The sequence below is a fragment of the Cololabis saira genome, chromosome 10, assembly GCF_033807715.1.
Source record: "Cololabis saira isolate AMF1-May2022 chromosome 10, fColSai1.1, whole genome shotgun sequence".
Taxonomy (NCBI): domain Eukaryota; kingdom Metazoa; phylum Chordata; class Actinopteri; order Beloniformes; family Belonidae; genus Cololabis; species Cololabis saira.
This window is the reverse complement of record NC_084596.1, coordinates 11,880,842-11,902,654: the sequence shown is the minus strand read 5'-3', so window position 1 is coordinate 11,902,654 and position 21,813 is coordinate 11,880,842. Positions and strand designations below refer to the sequence as shown.

General features: G+C 37.9%; 1 protein-coding gene across 1 annotated transcript in view; it reads left to right on the top strand.

The window, feature by feature from the left end:
* Positions 1-21,813, top strand: part of LOC133452418 (insulin receptor-like) — an 80,950-nt gene continuing 59,137 nt past the window's right edge. The window contains exons 1-2 of the mRNA XM_061731707.1: positions 1-1,094; positions 16,400-16,948. Of these exons, the coding sequence (XP_061587691.1) occupies positions 1,019-1,094; positions 16,400-16,948 (625 nt within the window). The 5' untranslated portion in view covers positions 1-1,018. The remainder of the gene's footprint in view (positions 1,095-16,399; positions 16,949-21,813) is intronic.

Here is a 21,813-nt window from a genome sequence, read left to right as displayed (position 1 = left end):
GGCTGGGAAGGAAGACGGGGATCCTGCAGGACCTGGAGACGCTACAATCTACCTCTGTCCGTGGAAGAAGGAGAAAAAAAGAGAAAGAAAAAAAAAAGTCCAAACTTTATCTGCTTTTTTTTCTTTGCTTTTTGTCTTTTATAACTTAACATCGTAGCAAATAGCTGCTCGGAAGTTGGAAACATATTTTTTTCCCCCATTTTTCTTCTTCTATTCCGAAGCAAAGGGAAAGAAAGGAGCGTGTGGAAAAAGCTTCAGACAAGAGAGAAACAAAGTGCGTTTGTGGCTTGAGTCTCTTTAAATATTGGGCTGAAGAGGATGTTTAAAAGCTAAAAAAACAATAATTTCGTGAGTTAAGACGAGTTGTGCGTGGCTGTGGGGACTTGGACGGATTCTGGCCGCAAACAGCGCGTCAGCAGCAGCTCCGTCAGCCCCGACACACGCGTCTTTTGCCGCGTTCCATTTATCCTCGGAAGTGGGGATTTCCCAGTTCCCAGTTGGATTTTTCAACTGGAACGCCCCTTCTAAGTGGGATTTCCCACTGGGAAAGTGGGAGAGTCTTCACCACCCCCGAGTTCAGATTCCAAGATGGCTGCCCGCGGTTGTAAACAGTAGAAGAGAGAGCTCTGTAAAAATTCGTAGCACTTCATTCTAGTTTTGGTCACACTAAATCAGTCGTATACAAGTATTGTTCGGCATATATATGCTGCTATAGTGTAATTTACATTTTTCATGTGGTATATGCGAACTACAATCTTGTTTTCCTACTTTGTAACTGGAACGCTGATAACTCGGCTGTGACGTCATTCCCAGTTCCCAGTTCCGACTCCGCTGCAGCTGCAGCTGCAGAGACTGAACACGCTGCTCTCTCTCTCTCCGCCCATCTTCCGGGATGTCTTTCATTTATTGCTGTTTACCTGTTGGCCCACGCCGCCAAACAAAACCAGCCTCCTGAAGCTGCAACCCCCCGCAGTCTGAAGCGTCCCGTCGGCCCGCAGGATTACCGGGGCTCGGAAGGATGTGGCTCCGCTCCCTGGGCTTGGTTTTGGCCGCCGTGTGCGTCGCGATGAGCGGCCGTGCAGCGACTGGGGAGAGTAAGTAGCACCGATTATTATCACTTGGTTCATGTGCAAACTTTTACACCGTGCTGCTGTTTGCATGCAACTGTGCATTTAATGATGACAAAAAATGATACATGATACTGATTTACTCCCTCATGAAACAAATGTACTTGTGTGTTTTGCCCAGTTTCATACCTACACTGCAAAAACTCAACATCTTAACAAGAATATTTGTCTTGTTTCTAGTTAAAATGTCTAATTTTTAGTCAGAAAATCTCATTAGACTTAAAACAAGAGTCATTACCAGAAAAATGACTTGTTATTTGACAATTTTCACCTATTTCAAGTAAATCTTCACTTGAAATAAGTAGAAAAATCAAAACAATCTTGTTCCACTGGAATATTTTTCTACTTATTTTAAGTGAAAATCTACTTGAAATAGGGGAAGATTGTTGTTTTATCCAGTGATGAGTCTTGTTTTAAGTGTAATTGTAATTACAATAATGATGACAAAAAATGATAAATTGCACACCGATTTACTCCCTGATGAAACAAAATGACTTGTGTGTTTTGAACCTGTTTCATACATACACTGCAAAAACTCAACATCTTAACAAGAATATTTGTCTTGTTTCTAGTTAAAATGTCTAATTTTTAGTCAAAGGAAGTTTCATTATTATATCCATCATTACAATATAACCTGCAGATATCTGTTTTATGTTTGTTTACCTTTCCCTAAAAGGAAAAATAATCAAATCAGCACTTCAATTTCATTTATAAACAATAGAATATCCAATTTTACTCTTATTTGTGATCTTAAGGTTCTCACAGGGTCCCTTTTATCCATCAGTCTAGTTGAAACATTTTATTTTCATAAAACATTGTTAAATGTTTAAAATGAAATGTATTCACTTTAAAAAGGTGTATATACTATTTATACTACTATATAGAGTTTGTTTATACACAATTCATGTGTTAATTCTGTAAAATGTAAAAAAAATTAGTAATATAAAGATTTTCTCTTATTCTTATTCATCTTTAATGTGATCCCTCATTTTAAAGATATATATATATCTCAATAAAGAAATGTGATTTATTTAATCAACTTGCCATTATATTTGAACAATGAAAGAGATGTTTACATGCAATACACTGCAAAAACTCAAAATCTTACCAGGAATATTTGTCTTATTTCTAGTTAAAATGTCTAATTTTTAGTCAAAAAAACTCATTACACTTAAAACAAGAGTCATTACCAGAAAAATAACTTGGTATTTGACAATTTTCACCTGTTTCAAGTAAATTTTCACTTGAGATAAGTAGAAAAATCTACCAGTGGGACAAGATTTATCTTCTCATTACAAGCAAAACAATGTCGTTCCACTGGCAGATTTTTCTACTTATTTTAAGTGAAAATCTACTTGAAACAGGGGAAGATTGTTGTTTTATCCAGTGATGAGTCTTGTTTTAAGTGTAATTGTAATTACATTAATGATGACAAAAAATGATACATTGCACACCGATTTACTCCCTGATGAAACAAAATGACTTGTGTGTTTTGCTCTGTCTCCTACCTACACTGCAAAAACACAACATCTTAACAAGAATATTTGTCTTGTTTCTAGTTAAAATGTCTCGTTTTTAGTCAAAAGAAATCTCATTACACTTAAAACAAGAGTCATTACCAGAAAAATAACTTGTTATTTGACAATTTCCACCTGTTTCAAGTACATTTTCACTTGAAATAAGTAGAAAAATCTGCCAGTGGGACAAGATTTATCTTCTCATTACAAGCAAAACAATCTTGTTCCACTGGCAGATTTTTCTACTTATTTTAAGTGAAAATCTACTTGAAACAGGGGAAGATTGTTGTTTTATCCAGTGATGAGTCTTGTTTTAAGTGTAATTGTAATTACATTAATGATGACAAAAAATGATACATTGCACACCGATTTACTCCCTGATGAAACAAAATGACTTGTGTGTTTTGCCCAGTCTCATACCTACACTGCAAAAACTCATAATCTTAACAAGAATATTTGTCTTATTTCTAGTTAAAATGTCTCGTTTTTAGTCAAAAGAAATCTCATTACACTTAAAACAAGACTCATCACTGGACAAAACAACAATTTTCACCTGTTTCAAGTAGATTTTCACTTAAAATAAGGAGAAAAATCTGCCAGTGGAACGACATTGTTTTGCTTGTAATGAGAAGATAAATCTTGTCCCACTGGCAGATTTTTCTACTTATTTCAAGTGAAAATTTACTTGAAACAGGTGAAAATTGTCAAATAACAAGTTATCTTTCTGGTAATGACTCTTGTTTTAAGTCTAATGAGTTTTTTTGACTAAAAATTTGACATTTTAACTAGAAATACGAAAAATATTCCTGGTAAGATTTTGAGTTTTTGCAGTGTATTGCATGTAAACATCTCTTTCATTGCTCAAATATAATGGCAAGTTGATTAAATAAATCACATTTCTTCATTGAGATATATATATATATATATATTTTTTTTTTTTAAATGAGGGATCACATTAAAGATGAATAAATATAAACAAACTCTATATAGTAGAATAAATAGTATATATACACAACTTTTTAAAGTGAATACATTTTATTTTAAACATTTAAAAATGTTTTATGAAAATAAAATGTTTCAACTAGACTGATGGTTAAAAGGGATCCTGTGAGAACCTTAAGATCACAAATAAGAGTAAAATTGGATATTCTATTGTTTATAAATGAAATTGAAGTGCTGAGTATTTCGCTTTTAGGGAAAAATAAACAAACATAAAACCAATATCTGCAGGTTATATTGTAATGATAGATATCATAATGAAACTTCCCCATGTGCTTACTTGCATTAAGACTATTCTTGTTTCAATCATACATTTGAATGAACTTTGAAATTATTATTTTTTTTATATGACATTTTTTTTATTAAATGTGCCCTAATTTGCATAACTTGTCACTGGACAAACTGTTTTAGGTACTTGCATTTCTCTTTACTTGACTGAAAGAAAACATTAATGTTTTTGAAGCAAAGTGGTCAAAAGGCTCACATTCAAGCAAATACTAGCCGTCCTGCTGATTAGTGCAGATGCTCTGCTGCAATATTGGCATGTACAGATTTTTCTTGTTTTGTTAGTGATGGTTTGATAAAGGCATGCAGCCCTGGCGTTACAGGCAGTGACTGCATTGAAGGGACAAAGGTTAGCACTTATCGGCCGTGTGAGTCCGCAGGAACTGTAAACAAAATTTTTGTGACAATTAAGTACGTTGTCTGAGAATTTAGTTGAATTAATCTGTTGTTTTTGTTGTAAATGGAAAGCTTTGGCTTGTTGCTGCAGTTAGTCCAGGAATGTAACAATACGCTCTCTTTACAGCCCCAGCAATCCCTTTATATTCACCAGCTGGGTTGATAAGAGTAAATGAATGCATTTGCTATCGCCCAGAGACATTTTCACATTTCTCAAAGATGCAAACACTTGATGTTTTTTGCTTTTTTTTCACTTGGTCTTTACATAAAGCACATATGGCTCCTACTCATGAGGAAATGCAAGCCATCAACAGATCACTAGTTCATATCATCGCACAAATCGCTCATTGTCACGTACACCAGGATATGTGATTTTTATCACTGATAAAACATAATTCTAGTCGATTACGGATTTACAGGTGAGAAGAAAACTTAACTTGAGGCGTATACTATAAAACTCACTCTTAACCTATTCATTAAACTGGCTGTTGGGTCGAGAACCTAATTTACGTACATTTAGATAGATTTGACAACATTTCCAGTACTAACATGTGTGAAGGTTTTACTTTTGGTGCATAATTCCAAAATATGCGCAATCATTTTAGGTTATTCAAAAACAGCCATTTCTCTTTTTTCTCATCGAACGAGCACATAACGATACTAAACAACAATTTAGGTCTAGACAGTTCATCCGAAGTTCCTCTTGTCTCCAATATAAAACACCTGGTGTTGTGTAGAAACTCATGCATATATGCATATTAGGGCTGGGCGATATATCGAGATTTTAATATATATCGATATATTTTCAAACGCGATATGGTACGAGACAATATCGTTTATATCGATTTCTAAAAAAAAATTTTTTTTTTAATGATTTTGATATAGCTTATTTTGTCACAAATTGACTTGAATGTTTTATTTGAGATTTGCACAAATGTTTTGTTATTTGCACAACTGTCAACCTCAGTGGAAAAGTCTGCCTGTTACTGTCTACATTGTATTAATTGCAGTGTATTTTAATTTAATTGTTATGCAGGAAAGGGATATTTGTTTTATTTTATTCAAGAAGCATTTTTATTCTATATATGCAGACAGTTTATTTTTATTTCATGTGTTTTATACATGTTGATATTGTGCAGACCTCTGTTAATAAATGAACCTGTGTGACATTTGGCACGAGGCTTTGTATTAAAACTGACTGTTTTTTTAAGGGTTTGCATCAGAAAAAGATTAAGCTAACAGAGATGCTATGCTATAATGCTTTGGGGGAAACCCCAATTATGGCACAGAAAAAATATCGAGATATATATCGAGTATCGCCATTCAGCTAGAAAATATCGAGATATGACTTTTGGTCCATATCGCCCAGCCCTAATGCATATATGCATATATGCATATATGCATATATATATATATATATATATATATGTGTATATTGCATGATGGTTGTTCTCTGATGAGGAACTGGGTTTGAAGAGATAAGCGCAGCATCCGTCACCTTTCTTCAAATTTGAGTGTGAAATAAAAGAGCGATGTCATCAAACCAGTTTGAGCGAGAATATTAAAAGTTGTGTAATTGCGTTTCCCCCTCCCTCGCTCCTCTTAGACTTGAATGAACCACAGATGGGAAGAGTGGGACTCGGGCCTCACACTGGCCGATTTCATAAGCCGGACTGGACTGACCAGTGCTGAAGTCGAGAAGTCTTCTGAGCGGCTTGTTGGTTGCTGTCCAGCTGAGCTCCATGGAAAGTTTCATTTAATAATGGAGGCTTACAGTATATTTAGTGGCTGGATGAATAGGTTTGATTTACTCTGCATCAAGTGGATGGTAAACTTTTTTTTGTCCATGTAATTGCTGGTGGTTTCCTTTTGATCTATTTGGATCTGTCCATATTCAAAGTTATATTCAAGGTGAATGACAATAGTTCCCTCTGTGTCATTTTGCCACTGTTTTCTACTAGTGTTTCTGTTTTTAAAAAAGTCAAACAAACTTTGACTTGACTTTTTTTTCTAGGGGAAAAAAACCCAAACAAACTGTATGTTGCAATACTGAGCAGGTTTAAGCCTCTGTCAGGTCTTGAGGTCTCAGGTGGTCTGGTTGTGTGATTAGGGGTGGGTATTGGGAAGGACCTCACGATACGATACGCATCACGATACTTGAGCCACGATACGATACACATTGCGATATCCCGATTATGCGATATCCCGATTATTATATTCTACATAGTTCACCGAAAAATTTAAAAATGCATTACACATCTTAAAATCCAAGTTGTATATATGTACATCAGATGATAGTGATGGATCTTAAAATCCGAGTTGCACGTTCATCAGATTATAGTGACAATTCATGGGACAAACTGAGTCAAAACAATGTTTTATTATAACTATACAAGCTAAAGTTACAACATATTTGTATATGTTTTTCACATTATTTACATCATATGAAATTAACATTAAATTTAGTATGAGGTTGCTTTAATTATGTGGCAAATGATAATAAACACAAGAAAGATGGGTACTAAAACCAAGGACAGGCACAGTGATCAGTCAGTATACGGTAGATATAAATCCATAAATAAATAAACCTCTGTCCATTATTTTTAAGGACAGGCAATTGTGTTATATAAAAAATTAATTATAAAATGAAATAGAACGTGAAATAAAACCTGAGCTCAGTGCAGGGCCCTCCCAGGGTTGGTAGAGAGTGGCAATGCCCAGGACTGTCACTTAGGTAGGAGCACTGGGTGATATAATGGGAAAAAAATAAGGGAAATAAAAAAAAAAAAAAAAAATCGATATTCAAATTTTGAATGTCGATATTGAATCGGCTGGAAAAGTATCGCGATATATTGCCATATCGATATTTTTGCCCACCCCTATGTGTGATGGCGCATCAATTAACCAAAAGTGTCAAACACCAGGAGCTCCAGCAGCTTCCCACAAAGCCTCTGCCATCCTGTTGTTGATCACCAGTTTGGTCACAACAAGTGTTGTAATCTGGCGCCAGTCCAGCAACCTGCCTGCTTTGGCATAGTCCTCCCCACAAGGAATGCAATTGTAAGGTGACGAAACAGCCAACCCCCACCAATCTCTGCACACCAACAGCCACTGTGGTCTTGTAAATCTAAATTCACAAATGCATTTGACATGCATACAAAAGAGAGATTTTTTTTGCACTTGTCAAACTCAACAATAACAATCAAATCCTGGGGTTACAGGTTCATATTTGAAAAATCATGTACTGCTTGGAAATTGAGCTATGCAGCACCTGCTTTCAGTTCATCCACACGGGTGACAAGAAAAACCGTGTTGTGTCAGATTTTAACCCCTGACACAGTGCCTCCATTGCAAGGAAATGTGCTTGTTGTTGCCGTTTCACACTTAAAAGGTAATAATTACCTCACGGCCCGCGTTGTCTCCAACACCCACGTAAAATCAAAGTTCTCTGCATGGCCATTAAGGAGTCTCGATCATTGTCCTGACATTAGCTGTTTCAGCATGACACTTGACATTTTAGTCAAATGACCCAGCTGCCTCTCAGTGTTTTCAGATTAACAAATGGTGTTGAAATAAAATGAATTGGTGGCAGGGGGGGGGGTAAGTTGGTTGTGGATTCAATGTTTACTTTGTAAGGATTATCTGGCTAAACCGCAGAAAGAATAATATGGAAGAGTGAGCAACTGAATCACCACATGATCTTTGGTCCAGAGGGACATTAAAAACATGGCACAACCCCAAGATGGAACCTTGTGGTCTCTCTTTTACTCAGTGATACCCTATTTAAAGAACAGGCCCCGTTTTTGTTTGTTTTGTTTTTTTTCCCTTCTTCATGTGGACACATTCTTTTTTTGTACTTGAGTTGTTAATGTGCACCCGTATCAAATAGCAGGAACAGTCATCGGCAGCCCGTATGATTTAGAAAGGCCTCGACTTTTGACCCAAGGAGGTTGTATCTCTTAGTCATTAAACCGTCACTTTCGATTCACTGTAATATATAATTGTGTGGCGCTGAGAGGCGGAAAAAAAAATATGACTTGTTATTCCTGCTGAGTGCAAGGCAAAGTTAAACAATTTAATCCTGAATAATTGAGCTGAAATTGTTGTTTTCCTGAACATGTTCCATTAAAAACAGACCAGGTTTCTTTTTCTAATGTTATTACTTCAGCTTAGGTTTAGTTTCAGTAGTTTAAGCATATTTAATTGCATGTCAAGGAGTTCTTTTTTTTTCTCTAGACATTTTGTCCATATTCACTTAGCTGAAGTCTGGGGGGGACAGAACAGTGAAACCTTTAAAAGGGAAGTGTTGCAATCGCTGAGTGTTTGCGAGCTTGCATACATACTGAGGCCTCATTTTTCTATAAGGTCCAGCTCTCATAGAGTTTGTGCCGCCACTTTCAACAACTTGTAGCAGTCACCTCCTCCATCCACATCCAGTTACCCGTCAAGGATCTCAGGGGAGACGGATTTTTTGAGCCAAGCTTGTGCAGCGCTGACTCCCTTCGGTGCAAATCACCCCCTTTTATGTTCATGAGCACATGTTGATATTTTGATTCTCGGGACATTAACCACATAAGCGTTCATGATTGTGAATAAGTGAATTTATAACGAGGACAAATAAGTCTCATAATTGGACGTGCATTGATGATTTGTGTGATGTTTGTGGCGTGACTGCATTTTTGTGCAGAATTGTGACATGGGCTTTTTTGCACGAGTAAAGGTCACAGATCAGCTGTCGGATCCAGAGGTGTTTATTTTATTTTTTCCTCCCCTCTCTCTTAAATGTGATCATGCTATGGATTTCCATTATGGCTCATTGAGATGAACTGAGGTCAGATTATTATGAACCAGACCTGATCTATTTGAACCAGTTCAAATGGATCTACAAGCCTTTCAAAGCAAAAAGTCAATTAGTTGAATTAAGAGAAAATTAACTTTAAAGAAGAGAAGCAAAAAGATTTTTAGTTACAGAGTCCATGATCTTTCAAGAAAAAGCTTAAAATAACTCGTCACTGATCAATTTCTTTTGAAAGCAGTTTCTTTTAAACTTAATTACTTTTGTACCTATTGACAGTAGATCTGTGTTGGGTTTGTTTGCTAGGGTAGGATGCTGCACTGGTCACGTCTCCCTCGTATTACCGTAAACTATTTTAATCTCAATGGTGTTTCCTGGTGAAGTAAAGGTAGCATAGGTAAAATAAAACAATAAATAAATGTGTTCCCTGCTTCCCTGTCTGGGTGTTTTATGACTTGTTCTTAATAGTTGTTGTTTTTTTAAGGGTCTAAAGATGAGCCACTATAAATCTGAATCCAATTTTAGCATTATATAGGCAGTTAAGTCACTACACAGACTTCAGGAGTTGATAAAATATATCGTAATTCAGTCAATCAGCCACTAGTGTAGGTAGAGATGAGTGTGTAGGAGCCGACGCTCGCTAACACACAGCGACTGTGGTTTCCACATCAACGTCAGAGTAATTTAAGATGGGCTCCAACTATTATTATGCTATCACATGCAGGAGGTGAACAGACTCTGCACATCATTCAGACATTGCTTCAGTTGGTCTGGCTGCAGGATGCTCTGGTCGGATTCAGCGGTGTGGCCTCGGTAAATGTTAAAAATTGTTGCTTGTGGGATAAAAACAAATACTTATTCAATGACTAATATGGACACAGTTCAGTCTACACCATGTAACATCTGGACCGAAGTTATTTTCGATTTTACAAGAGCAAAAGGAGACTAGACAACATCGCTAAGTACATGTCTAGCTTGACAGATCTAAAGAGTCACCTGGTGGAACTCAACGGTGAAACTGTGGATGAGAACGCAGAAGCATGAACAAACAATAAAACACAAGATAGAGACAAGGACATTGAACACATTTTCCCGCAACAAGTTGGAGAGGTCAAAGGAAAATAAAGGCACGTGATCTTAAATTGTGGTTTAGGCCCTGTTTGCACTACAATGTTTCCACACAAAACGCACAACTTTTACCTTTTGCGTGTTTGGAGAAAAAAAAAAAAAGCATTTACCCAACATCGGAATGAAAACTATTTCCATGCAGGGGAGAAAGCAAATAGGACCAGAAACGGTGCAGCATGCATGCCAGGCCTGTAGTGGGCGGTGAGACATTGCAGCGACACACGCAGATGTCGTCTTTTTGCCCTCTACGTAGCGATGAAGGTCGTCCGATCCTGGTTAGTCAACAACACCTTTCTCAAAACTGTCCCACCAACACCTTGTCCTCCCAGGTCGTATCCAGAGGTGTTTGTAGTAACCCTCCGCTTGTACGAAGGTGCCCTGATTATCTGTAGATTTTAACCTGAGCATCTTCGCTTACAGAATAAATGTTCTGGTAGAAATGGGTTAAACAGCACAAACATGAGACAGAGGGCCGCCATTGTTGTTGTGCTTTTAGGTTAAGCAGGGTCTGAGTCCGCAAAGTGCATGTTGACAGGACGCACCTTGTGTTTTATCCCTGATATTTTTTTCCCGTTTTTACCACCCCGTGCTCCTACCTAAGTCAGTCCTGGGCATTGCCATCTTCTGAGCTCAGGTCTCCTTCTTAAGCCTAAATTATGGTTCCGCGTCAAATCGACGCCGTGCACACGTCGTCACGGTGACGTCATCACGGTGACAGCGTCGTAAACCCTTCGGACTTTTCCGTCACCCCATTTCATCGCGGTGCAGTACCCCCTGTGGCCGCTAATTCGCGATCTTTTCCTGAATGGTTTATCCGACTTTTTCCGGTCACAGTGAATCAAAGAGATAAGGACAACTACTGTGCAAAAAACCAAAACAAAAAAAATCACACATACACGAAGAAAAGAGCGCTGAAAGTTCACGACTGCTTCAAACCGGAAACCGGAAATGCGTTGCTACCAAGCGAACCAATCACAGCCCTCTCCGTCTGCGTTTGGTCTGCGTCGCCTCGATGCGTAGTTACAGTTTTCGGGATGTGCACGTCAGTGACGGCGTCATTGACGGCGTGCGGTACGCGTCGACACGCAAACCACACGGCGTAGGCACGGTGTCGTTTTGACGCAGAACCATAACTCAAGCTTTACTCTTAGGAGTGAGCAGGCCGCTTCTTTTTTTTTTGCAGCATTTTTGCAGCTTTATCCATCCAAAACTCTGTTTCCGTGTGAACAAGAGGCCAGAACGCAACAAAACATTGCATTTTACTGTCTCAGCATTGTCGTGTAAACGGGGCCGTAGAGGGACCCTTTTGGTAGAAAGATGCATCAATTTGAGCCGTTGTCAAACTCTTGTATAAAAATAAAAAAAAAGACTATCAATTGCATTTTTTTCTATTGCTACTAAGTACTAAAGGTGATAGAGATTCCCTGGCCTTTTATTAAACGTATCAATTTGAAGGTATCCAACAGTGTTGAATGGTTTGTTTTAATTTCTAACGGGAACAGATTGCTCCAAATTGTTCTCAACAATGTATTTACTCTTAATTTCAGCCCTCAGTGGAAGGTTAACCATTATCCGGTATTCTCTAGCTGATGTGGAAACCATGTTGATTTTTCTTTCTTTATTTTTACTTTTTGAAATCAGGCTAGCCCATGGCTTATTTATGATGCCCGTTTGTTTGTTTTTCTTCTCCATATAATCAGACGTAACAGTTAAGAAATGATTGGGTATATGCACAAACCCGTTTAACTTGGACGTTTAATCAAATCAATTTGGGGAAATTATTTTTCTTTCTCTTTTTGTTTTTTAACAATTTGTTTTGGTGATTGAAGGATTTGTCAGAGCGATACGTTATAACTATAGTGACTACGTTTACATGCAGTCAAAATTCGGGTTATTGCTAATATTCCGGTTACTGAAACATTCGGGAATATTCCGTTTACATGCGTGAGCAAACAGAGTTATCCCTGTATACATGGTAATTAATCATTTGGGATATCTGGATCAAAACAGTGACGTGCGGAGAATGTCATGACGCAATTCCCGTCATTTCCGCTTTTTCTTACTTTATCCAAATTCAAAACAAATGCTGCTTCGCGCAACTTTTCGCTCACCTTCTTGTAAATCTTGCTATCCCGGTACTTTCTACCGTCTATAAATGCCAAAATGTTCATATCCTTCAATACATTTATGAAGTGATTAGTCTCCTCCTCACTCCAAAAGTGTGGCGTGGTCTTGCGTTTCTCCGTGTTTATAAGAACTTCCTGGACTCAAAAGACCAGGATTCCTTGTGAACAGAACATGCACAGAAAACAAATTCATGTTCCGTTTGATGGGGATATTCCGTTTGGTGTTTATGTGACCGAATATTCGGGTTTTAAAAAGAGTAACCCAGGGGTCAGGAGCAAATTCAGGTTATTCAAAGGGGTTATTGGTGTTTACATGGTCGTGCAAATTCGGGTTATTGCCAATATTCAGGTTTTAAAAGGGTTATTGATGCATGTAAACGCAGTCAGAGAAGTTTGATTTGAATCATTCTGAAGCAGTTTTACTCAGTTTGGTTTACTTTCTGGAAATACTATGGATACACATGGGGTTGGTCAGCACTGCTACTGCACCTCACAGCAAGGATGCTGATTCCACTGTTCAGAAAGACTATTGGTTCTCCTCGTGGGTTTTCTACGGCTCAGATTTTGCTTTGATGCATCAAAATAAGATTGTATAAAAATATTGTCTTGCTGCTAAAAGCAGTAAGAATCTGTGTAAATGCCCCACCTCCTCTAGAAGTCTGGTACCTGAACACTGCTTACAGACCTTTTTCTGACCTTTTCAATCTCAATAACCACAGAATATCATTTTCCTGTCAACCCATACCATTGTTGACTTAATGTACATCTCAACCTGTGGAAAAGACTAAAGGCCTCAGACTTGAACTCAGTATTTCTTTCCAAACTAAACAATATATAAAAACAAACTTGGTATTAAAACAGTTATGCACCAGCAGCAATTAAAATTGTGCTTTCAAAGTCAAAATAAAATAATGCCAGACATGAATAAATTAAGTTAAATACAACTGAACATGCATAGTAACACAAACCATGCATAAGTCATAGTCGTAGGGCTGCAAAAAATTTAAAGTGAACAGATCATCTCATGCATCAGCTGAAATCTTCATATAACCCATACGCCTATTTTGTCAATACAGTGTTGTTGTTTTCCCAATATCAGGAATGATATCTGATCCTAATTGTTGCTTCCCTCTGCCTTTTTATTTCAAGAAATGCAGTATTTTGGTTGCAGTATGGACAGACTCTTCTTTTAGAGAAGAGATCCACATCCGTAGTTTTAATGTCACTGAAACAGGGAATCATCATCCTGCTCTGTTTGACTTAAGAGTCATCTCTTTCAGAGGGGGATGTAATTATTGTCCTTTTTTAAAGCCAGTGGTCAATAAAAATCTGCCCCTCTAATGACCAATTGATGATTGGGAGCAGCTCAGCTGTTTTCTGGAGCCCTGCAGCCAGCTTCGTTACTCTAGTAACCATTGTGATGTCTCTGTTTTTTCTGTATCTTTACAACTAAAAGGAGCTTTTAATCTCAGAGATGCACCTGTTTTGTTTTGCCCGAGTTATCATGTGGACACGAGCAGATTTTGTATTAAAAAGACAAAAAAAATAAAAGCAAGGAGTGTTGCTTTAAGTTCTTACTTTTGCCAAAGTTTTGTTTGCACATAAAAAAACGGAAAGTTCAAACAGTTTTTCCTCTGGTGCTGCTCTGAAATTCCTCACTTACACACCAGCGCTGCTATGTTCCAGTTTCCAATGTGAGCCACTATCGGTACGACTGGAGTGTATTAGATTCTCTATTGGGAATGTGGTGCTAAAAATATTGGCCTGACTGAAAGTGTACACTGATAGGAGCTTGGACTCGCCGCCCTGTGACGATTTGCCTTTTCCACAGGGTCACTTAATGCTCTGCTGTTTGACCATACTGTGACTATAGAAACAGCGTTGCTACATATCGTGCACTTGGGTTATATTTGTTCTTTTCCGTCGTGTTTGTTTGACTATGTGTGGTTTTCTCGTACAAGGAGGAGGGCGGCTCTTTGTAGCTTTTGCTGAAGACGCCGATGTTAGTCAGATGAGAAAATGTTTTAATTCTCATGTGGATGAGGTGAATTGAAAAGAATGAAGCTTGAAAAATGGGTGATTTATGTGTACTCTAATAAGAGAAATGAACTTTTTAAATCAGATCACCTGATTTTTGATTAAGAATTTCAATCATGTGTTCAAGAAAACTGAGCTTTCTGGTTGAGGTCACTGAGTGTAACGCGTGTAGTTCAGACACGGGGTGGGTGTGTGTGTGTTTTTGTGTGTGTGTGTGTGTACTGTTTGTCTTGTACTGTTATACAACAGAAGGTGTAAAATGAGTTGCTGCCATAAAGAGGTGCTCACCTAGCCGTTATACTACTTCTCCTCATGCTCCACCAGTTAGCCTGATGTTCCCAGCTCCGTTGTGGGTTAGACAGTTTTAAAAAAAAAGTTGTCTCAGCGGGCCACACACACACACACACACACACACACACACACACACACACACACACACACACACACACACACACACACACACACACACACACACACAGCTGTGCCCTCGACTTGTGAACTGGAAAATCAAAGCTGGAATGTCCCACCTGAGAAAAACAAAAAAACAACTTTATTGCCTCCACTTGAGATCTTTACTGTCGTTCGCCGTGTTATGTCACATACTTTGTGGAGTTCAGCTGATGTGCAGAAGTAATAAGGGAAGTGTCGGACCTCCAGTACTGGTCATAATGTTCTCCTCAAAGTGTGATCCTGGAGATCAGTTAATCTTGCATGTTTTTTTCTGTGCCTTTCCACCTCCACCTTTTTACGTTAGCACTCCTGATTATTTATAAGTCCTTTTCTTAAAATCGGATAAATACAGGACTGTCTCAGAAAATTAGAATATTTGGATAAAGTTCTTTATTTTCTGTAATGCAATTTAAAAAAAAAAAAAAAAAAAAAAAATGTCATACATTCTGGATTCATTACAAATCAACTGAAATATTGCAAGCCTTTTATTATTTTAATATTGCTGATTATGGATTAAAGTTTAAGATTAAGATTCCCAGAATATTGTAATTTTTTGAGGTAGGATATTTGAGTTTTCTTAAGCTGTAAGCCATGATCAGCAATATTAAAATAATAAAAGGCTTGCAATATTTCAGTTGATTTGTAATGAATCCAGAATGTATGACATTTTTGCATTACAGAAAATAAAGGACTTTATCACAATATTCAAATTTTCTGAGACAGTCCTGTATATCTATGTTTTTTTCTGTGCCTTTCGGTCTTAACTGATGTTTAAAAAAAGAGAAAAAGAAATAATGAGAGTAATTAGGTGACTGAGAAAGAGAGAGGTGGAAATGGGAAGTCAGAAATGCTCAGTGCTGTAAGCCGCTGACAAGAGAGGTACTGGTAGAGTTTTAGGGGATGTCTTTTCCCTAAATAACTCTTTCTTAAACTCTGGTCGGCCGCTGTGTTGGAAATGTAGCAGAGCTGAGAACGGACTTCCTAAAAGAACGTGGGTCTGAAATATTTCTGCAGTCGAAATCCAGTTTTTGTTGAAGAGACTCCATATTTGAATTTGGCTTGGGGCCAGGTTTGTGGTTGCCAAACAAAATGTCAGCGAAGATGGTCTGTTCCTCATCAAAGAGAGAGACGGAACCACATTTTTTTAAAGTAAAATATCCCCTTTAATTATCAAGAAGTTGAACTTTTTTCTTCTCTCCTTGAGACCATGTCTGACTTCTTTAACCTTGGTTTTTCCATTTATAGAGCAGACGTCTTGTGTAATGCTCCAGCCACGTGCAGATGTTGTACTCCACAAGCAACTACAGGAAATGCATTGTCTTTGGAGATTTTTTTTCCCCCCTTTTCTCCACATTCAAGGGTTATAACATTTTCCTTAATAAATGCATCTCAGTTTAGATTATGGTGTGAATTTCAGTTTTTACATTTAGCCTTATTTCAGCAGTTAATATGGTGCAACTCATTTCTTGTGCAAGAGATACAAAAAGATGAACTGGTTTCTAAAGAATCTGCCTTTTCTTTGTCTGCTTTTTTTCCCAGTTTGTCCAAGCAAGGACATCCGCAACAATGTGACCAACCTGCTGACGCTGGAGAACTGCACCGTGATCGAAGGACACCTGAAGATCTTACTCATGTTCAAGACCAAGCCAGAAGATTTCCGAGGCCTCAGTTTCCCCAAGTTGACAGTAATTACGGACTATCTTTTGCTCTTTCGAGTTTACGGCTTGGAGAGCCTCAGCGATCTTTTCCCAAACCTAACGCTCGTCAGAGGCAACAACCTGTTCTTCAACTATGCCCTGGTGGTGTTTGAGATGCTCCAGCTGCGAGAGCTCGGCCTCCATAGCTTGAAGAACATTACCAGAGGAGCAGTGAGACTTGAAAAGAACCCAGATCTCTGTTATCTCTCCACTCTGGACTGGTCCAAGATCCTCGACTCGGTGGAGGACAACTACATTGTGGCCAACAAGAATGACAGAGAGTGCGGAGACGTTTGCCCGGGAGCACCCACCGGCAAAACGACCTGCCAAGCAACCACCATCAACGGACACTTCAACGAGCGCTGCTGGACGCAGCACCACTGTCAGAGAAGTAAGCTCCGTTTTCTTCCAATCATATACCGTATTTTCCGCACTATAAGGCGCACCTTCAATGAATGACATATTCTAAAACTTTTTCCATATATAAGGCGCACCGCATTATAAGGCGCACTAAATATATGGTAAAATACCATACTATAGCGGCTGGGGTTGAGTTACGTATCTACCTGATGGAGCTGCGCTACAGGAAATGCTACAAAATGCTACAGCAAATTAGGGCTGGGCGATATGGACCAAAAGTCATATCTCAATATTTTCTAGCTAAATGGCGATACTCGATATATATCAATATTTTTTCCGTGCCATAATTGGGGTTTCCCCCAAAGCATTACAGCATAGCATCTCTGTTAGCTTCATTTTTTTCTGAGGCAAACCCTTAAAAAAACAGTCAGTTTTAATAGAAAGCCTCGTGCCAAATGTCACACAGGTACCTTTATTAACAGAGGTCTGCACAATATCAACATGTATAAAACAAATGAAATAAAAATAAACTGCCTGCATATATAGAATAAAATTGCTTCTTGAATAAAATAAAACAAATATCCCTTTCCTGCATAACAATTAAATTAAAATACACTGCGATTAATACAATGTAGACAGTAACAGGCAGACTTTTGCACTGAGGTTGACAGTTGTGCAAATAACAAAACATTTGTGCAAATCTCAAATAAAACATTCAAGTCAATTTGTCACAAAATAAGCTATATCAAAATCATACTTTTTTTTTTTTTAAATCGATATAAACGATATTGTCTCATACCATATCGCGTTTGAAAATATATCGATATATATTAAAATCTGGATATATCGCCCAGCCCTACAGCAAATGCAAAAAAAAACAAGAAGAAAAGTACTGTATGTCAAACTTTATTAACAAAATAAAAACCAGCTTTGCTCCGTCTCTTCAAAGTCGCCATTATGCGAGTCAGCGTCGCTGCTGTTGTCTTTAACGTCTGTGATGATTCCTGACATTTTTAGCGCCGTTACTTCATCAACACCAACTACATTACCCACAATCCCCCTGACTACAGTAACAGAAATTACCATAATTATAATATATAAGGCGCACTGCCGGTTTTTGAGAAAATTAAAGGCTTTTAGGTGCGCCTTATAGTGCGGAAAATACGGTACTAATATCGATATTAGTGATCTGCCTCATTCAATATGAGAGAATTGGACTTATTCTGTCTTTGAATTCCCCATACATGTCATGGATGTGAATGAGAGGCTGTTAGAGGCAACATGAGCAACTCAGACGGTTAGGAAGCCATAGTTTTTGTTTAAATATAAGTATCAGAAAACCAAAAGATTAAATCGCTAAGTTTTAAATATTTATATGTAAGTAAAGTCTTTAGGTCTTAGGCTACTGATTTAATGAGCGATTCACAGTTTCGCTGTAACGACCGTGTGTACTTAGACTTGCAAGGCTTAATGTTTGAGGGATATGGGACGTGGATTAACCTGCTGGTCACTGAACTAGACAACTTGCAGCGTGACTGACTCACCAATAAACAGCTAATAAGGTGATGAAAAGCTTAATTTCTTTTGTCAGTAATCTTTTATACATGGCATTAAGCGTTTTTTTTTTTTTTTGTATTTAAATGTCTTGATTATTACTTACTCCATGTCACAGCTTGGTAATCATGTCTCTTGTGTGAAAGTTTGAAGTGCCAGCAGCAGCTGTCTTTCAGTGGTATCAGCAGTATTTCCCAGTAGGTTTTAATACTTTGCTGGGCTTCAGTCGTATATTCACAGCTGCTTGATATAATTGACAACCCACTTGCATATTTTTTCTATTATGTACTATATAAAATAGTGAAATTCAGGTAAAAAAAAAAAAACAACGAAAAAACCAGCGTGATTAAGGTAAAAGTCCGACTCGAGGTCAGACATCCCAGGAAATTGGTAATCAGAACCGACCAAGAAAATGCCAATCATTGCATCTCTGTAGAAAATGTTTAATTGGAAAGTGTGCTCAGTTTGGAGGATACCATTTCACAGGGATGTCTTTTTCGTCATTCAGTCTCATGGATTTTAAATATGCTGGTTAAATTTGTGTAGTGTTCACCGCGTGACTTCTTATTGCCAGTTTTTGATCACAACCACTTTTAGGGATGCGTTTGATGAAATGTTTGAATTGTTGCAGCATTAATACTCCAACATGTGCATGTGTTGTAATCAAGTCCAAACACATAATTCTACATCTTTTTATTTACTGCTAGATATAAGAGGCTAGCCATGAACAGTTTTTTTTCTTTACTTCATTTGCAGAACGTATTTCTCTATTATAGCTAGAGATTAACAGACTCTTCTGAGTATAAACTTCAACGCCAACTGGATACTGGAGCAGCTTTTCCCAGCTGTGCTGCACCAATCCTTATAAACCACTACCTCGAGCCAATGACATTGGTCATACCATCTTTTTAAATTGTTCCTTTTATTTTTTCTGTTGCATCTATATGTATCGCAGAAAAAAATAATTTCGTTGAATCCTTTTTGTTTTTCTCCATTAAGGATATAGTTAGTTTTTTCATTAAAAAAAAAAAAAAATCCACTGACCGATGTCACTAGAGTTTTGATAGCATAAATGTCATTGACTACGTTTACATGCAGTCAAAATTCGGGTTATAGCTAAAATTCCGGTTACTGAAACATTCGGAATATTCCGTTTACATGGTAAATTAATCATTCGGGATATCTGGCTCAAACCAGCGACACGTAGAGAACATCATGACGCAATTCCCGTCATTTCCGCTTCTTCTTCCTGTATCCAAATTCAAAACAAATGCTGCTTCACACAATTTTTATTTCCCCGTACCGTAAATATCCCCGTACTTCCTACCGTCTACAAATGCCAAAATGTTCATATCCTTCATTACATTTATAAAATGATTATTCTCCTCCTCACTCCAAAAGTGTGGCGTGGTCTTGCGTTTCTCTGTGTTTATAAGAACGTCCTGGACTCAAAAGACCAGGATTCCTTGCGGAAAGAGCATGCACAGAAAACAAATTAATGTTCCGTTTGATTGGGATATTCCGTTAGGCGTTTACATGATCCAATATTCAGGTTTTAAAAGGAGTAACCCAGGGGTCATATTCGGGTTTTTAAAAACCTGAATATGAGCAAATTCGGGTTATTCAAAGGGGTTATTGGTGTTTACATGGCCGTGCAAAACCGGGTTATTGCTAATATTCGGGTTTTTAAAGGGTTATTGATGCATGGAAATGCAGTCAGTGTTAGGCTCAAACCAAAAGGTCAACTCTATTAAAACTCCAAATATGACTATTAGCTGCTATCAAAATGGATGTCAGGTAGGGCCGGCTGGAAAATAAGTATTTGTCAAATGAGAGAAGTTGTTGGTGGTTCTTTCCAACCAGGGTCCCAGACAAGTTTTTGATGCTGGTATTTTATTTGTTTTGACAGCTTTAGCTGGATTTTCAAGAATTTCCAGGCAGTGACACAAAGGTCATGTTTGGGAACACACGCACTCAGTCTTCCTGAAGTAAATAGCCCAAATAACTACTGATTCCCGAGTCGCTGAAATTGATGGTAAACATTTCCGGACACGTTCTGGCATGTGTGAAAATTAATCACTTGTCTGTTTTTAAAAAATATTATCAGACAGATTTTAGTCCTTATCTATTCAGTGGTGGGTTTTCTCTTTTGGGAGGAGGGGTAGGGGACTTTAATAGTATCTAGAACATTTCCTCTTTGCTTAAACACTTGACAAAACCTCTTTTTTTTTTAGGATTACATCGCCTTAGTTATATTTTACTATTACATACCAGTAAAAATACACGTCTGTGTAGCTCTTCAGTTTCTTTCCATCAACCAATCATTATTTCCCTTCCCTCCGTTTCCACCAAAGGTCTAACCGGCCTCATATTTACAATATTCAGCTCCATTAAGGATACGGCAGCGTGTGACGACGTTTTTCACAAAAATGTTTACTCGTGTCTCACTATTTGATTTGACCAATGTTACTTGTGGATTTTTGTTTTGTTTTTGTTAGTTGTTTTTTTTTATTTTTTTTAAAAAGAGGAAGTTTCAGTCTGGTTTTATGTTTAGTCAAGTCGGCCAAGTTGAGTGCTTGAGTAAACGTGATGCAACGCCGCACCAGCCAGTCTGTGAAAGTTTACTCTCGATAGACGTTTTATTTCTCGTTTGTGTGTAGGAGGCAAAGGAAAAATCTAATGTCATGGCCCATTAAACATGTCTCCAAATGTCAAAAAGGATTTTGTGCACGATTGATGTCTGAAAACCCTTTTCACATTAATATTTTGATCTAGTTTTTACAAAATTGTGTGGTTTATCAGGCCATTTATCGTTGAGCTACTGTACACACGGTTTGTGTAATATTTATGCATTAATAATGTTCCTAGTCACCAAAAGATGCCTAATACCCGTTCTTTTGTGCAGAAGCCTCAGAGCAGAAATAACTTGTATCTGTGTGACAGTTTCTGATCATAAATCAGGACCAGATGCTGCTGACAGACGTGAACTGATCTCCAATCATGGCCAGGCATTTTGCACAGGCAGGGCCTGTGGTCCTGTGGTGTGGGACCTGTGGTTTTTTGCCTCTTTTCACTAAAGCATTTAAAGACCCGTTAAGCACCAGCTATAACCGCAGGACAGAGTGTGAAGCTTTCTGTGTCCTCCCCTGATCTGCACTGTTACTGCTTTTTATAGAGCTCCTGCACCGCTGCACGTGAGCTGCTTGTTTCAAACCTGCCGTATTGTCTCCTTCCATTATCTTAAATGTCACATCTGCCAATAGTGGCATTGTTACAAAGTAAGATGCATGTGTTCATGTTCAATATTATTGATGAAACTGCTTCCATAAGTAGATGCAGTTA